Source organism: Propithecus coquereli, unplaced genomic scaffold (genome assembly GCF_000956105.1).
Source record: "Propithecus coquereli isolate 6110/MARCELLA unplaced genomic scaffold, Pcoq_1.0 Scaffold433, whole genome shotgun sequence".
Taxonomy (NCBI): domain Eukaryota; kingdom Metazoa; phylum Chordata; class Mammalia; order Primates; family Indriidae; genus Propithecus; species Propithecus coquereli.
In genome coordinates this window covers 196,083-199,256 of record NW_012150097.1, presented here as the reverse complement: position 1 = coordinate 199,256, position 3,174 = coordinate 196,083, and the positions used below count along the sequence as shown (strand labels likewise).

The window sequence follows — 3,174 nt, the reverse complement described above, 5'->3', positions numbered from 1 at the left end:
TCTTGCAAATTGTTGTGAACTCTGACCTCCAGATTCAATTTCTTCACTTTAGCGCCTTTGAACGCATATGTGCCCTCGGTCTCGCTCAGGATGTTGACGTTCCGCACGGTGCAGAACTGTCTGCTCACGTTCTTCTCCAGCCGGTCCGCGTTCCTCTTGGGCACGGTCACCTTGGTATTCAGAGGATATTCCTCCAAAACGTCCTCTGTGGGCCGTTTCTTCCTCTGTTTCTGGCACTTCCTGGTCACGAAACAAGCCACCAAAAACACCAACAGCAGGAGCATGATAGCGGCCAGGGCGCTGCCAACAGATGCCCCGGTCTGGGACAGAGACGCAGCGACCGCTGGCTCTAGCGTCTCCAGATTCAGGGACTTCATGTTGGTGCCGTTCTTGACTTGGTCGCCTTCGTTGTCATAGATGAGGGAGTCGTCAAGGGTCAGCCGGCCGCTAGGGTCCACCAGGTCCCTCCGGCTGCGCCTCAGGGGGGCCGTGAGAGAACGCTGGACCCGGGGCCCCGAGACGGTGTCGGGGCCGATGACGTAAATCACCTGGAGGTACCACTGGTGTCCCGCTTCCACCTGCAGGAGGAGGGAGACGGGAGACAAACCGGACACGTCACCGTTGCCCGGCCACCTCTGGGAAGAAGGGGGATGGAGAGACGGTTGCTGCCATACATACACTTAGATGGATACTTGGTTTCAAGAAAAGCATTAGTAATGGTTGATGTCTACTAACACCCAGAGAACAGAACCCAACGTTACGGGTTCTATTTCATTTCCAAATTAGGGTGATTTGGGGTTAGCTATTCACATTCGTTTCTGTTTCCCTACCTGTGCATGGAACAGCCTAAGCATTTGTCTTCCGTGGTCTCTTTAGCTAAACGGACGCTTACGATTTGTTGGTCTTTATTGGCAGAAGTGAAATAATAGCGTTAATAACCACATTGATTCCCACCGACCTTCGATTGTTTGCTATGCCAGTTCACTATTTATTGATGAGCTTCAGCTAAAACGGAGTCTCTCAACAAGTATCCGCTACACATCTACCCTGTGCATAGCACGTAGATACTTGGCGAATGTTTGCTGAATCTGAACGCTTCCTGGGTCACCCCCTGAGACCCCGTATCATTGAGTATTTAATTTCCTTCTCATCCACCCCTAGTGAAACCCTCCACGGCTTTGAAATAACTTCTGAAAAGTGATAATAGTTCTGAAGGGTCATGGATTACTATTTGGAGACAGAAAAAAGGTAAAATTTGATCTTGGAAGTTCCTGCTTATTGCTGGGACTTAGGGTGTTTTTGTTTATCAAATACTAGTAATTCTTGCCATTCTCAATTGCTGTATTGTGTTTATGATTTTGTTCAATGTTTTCCACATGCCTGTTAAAACTAGCTGGTCCAGCACAGAGATGAAAAGGTAAGTGATATAAAAGAACCCACGAAAAACTGGAGTTTCCTATGCAGCTCTGATGTACACAATGACAAGTGACTATATGCAAATCGAAGAATTTTATCATTGCTTTGGTTTATTAGGGACGGACGGTAAAAATTCTGGGTGAATGATAAGCTTAACGACAATAAAAAATATCTGTCGGCAACAATGCCACAAAGAACACCCGACGGTCCAGAAAGGACGCATTCCTCCTTTTCGCAAGCTTCGCAGTGGACTTGGTCCTCGGCTTCTATTTTTCCCACCAAACTCACCTTATAGAGCGCGTCTACTTTCAGAGTAAATCCATCCACGCCTGGCATGCTGCTGACCACCTGGAAATCAGGCAACTCGGAAGCAAAGTGAGCCTCAAAAGGCACGTCATGGAAGAACTTATCCGTTACCTCCGGCTGACTGCGGTCCTAGAATTTCAGGAAGAAAAACGCAAGATTTAGAAAGACAGGACCACCATATTGGTAGAATGTGGTCACCGTAAGGAGAAGAGTACTCTTCACTCCCTGCTGGGTCAGGTGGGCAGAACGTGTGTTAAGGAAGCTCTTTCCTGAGGTCAACGGCTGCCTCTGGGCACTCCCCATCCTCTTCAAGGGGCAGGACGCTGGCGGCTTCCACAATCTCAAATCGCAAAGAGCAGGACAGCCTGGACCAGTAATTCTCAAGCTATCCCGTCTCAGGACCCTTCGCATACTTAAAAATCAAGGACCCCAAAGAGCTTTTGTTTATGTGATTTATATCTGTTAATATTTACTGTGTTAACAATTGAACCTAAAAAAATTTAAAAATACTAATTCATTTTAAAATGACAATGAACAACCCATTACATGTTAACCTAAGTAAGATATTTTTTAGTGAGAATACTTAATATTCATCCCCTCCCCCCAAAAGAGAGCTGGCATCATTTCACATGGCTGCGCATCTCCAAAGAGCTGGGCTCTCCTAACTGTGTCTGAATTCGATCGGCCGTGATACGCCGTCCTGGCCGGAGTGCGTGAAGGAAACAGGGCCTCACACAGCCGTGGAGTTGGAAAAGGGAGGCATGAATGTGTCAATAGCTTTTTCAGATAATTGTGGCTACTCTTTTTTGATACTAAATTAGATATCAGTAAATGGTATTTTTTAAAAATTAGTCACAATGTGGAATCTGAAATCATACTGATAACCTTTTCCTGCTCTCTACACTCAAGAGGGAGTAAATGTGAAAAGGACAAGCATCATCGCACTGTCATGAAAGTGCTTTGACTTTGTGGACGTCCCGAAAGAGGATTAGGAACACTCAGGGACTGTGGACTGGACCGTGAGAAACGCTGGCCTAAACTTTCCCTTTCCTGGATGTCAGTAAAAAGCTCGTCACGCTAGGCACCATAACCACCACCTTCGGTCACGCGTACTAGCACTTAGCCCATCAGAGAGAAATAACGACGACAATAACAAAACACACAGAGAGAACCACCGAGAAGGGCCCTGCCCACTGCAGGCGCAGTTCACATCCACGCAGGTGCCGGCGCACGCACCAGCAGCAGGAACCGGTGTTTCAGGTGTCTGTTGGGCTGAATGCACCCGTACTGGGGCCCCTCGTCGTAGATCGTGCCCGTGGGATCAAAGAAAGGCACGTAGCCGTCCCTGCCGGTGCAGAGGTAGACCTTCTCCAGCTGCAGCCTGTAGGCAGAATGGAGGTTTTGCTCTGGGCTCCACAGCACTCGGCCATAAAGGATTTGACCTGAAAGATC

General features: G+C 47.9%; 1 protein-coding gene across 1 annotated transcript in view; it reads right to left on the bottom strand.

Annotated features, from left to right (window-relative positions):
• FRAS1 (Fraser extracellular matrix complex subunit 1) overlaps positions 1 to 3,174 on the bottom strand; it is a 208,114-nt gene that overhangs the window by 9,235 nt on the left and 195,705 nt on the right. Inside the window, 2 exon segments of the mRNA XM_012653893.1 lie at positions 1,705 to 1,851; positions 2,959 to 3,164. Of these exon segments, the coding sequence (XP_012509347.1) occupies positions 1,705 to 1,851; positions 2,959 to 3,164 (353 nt within the window).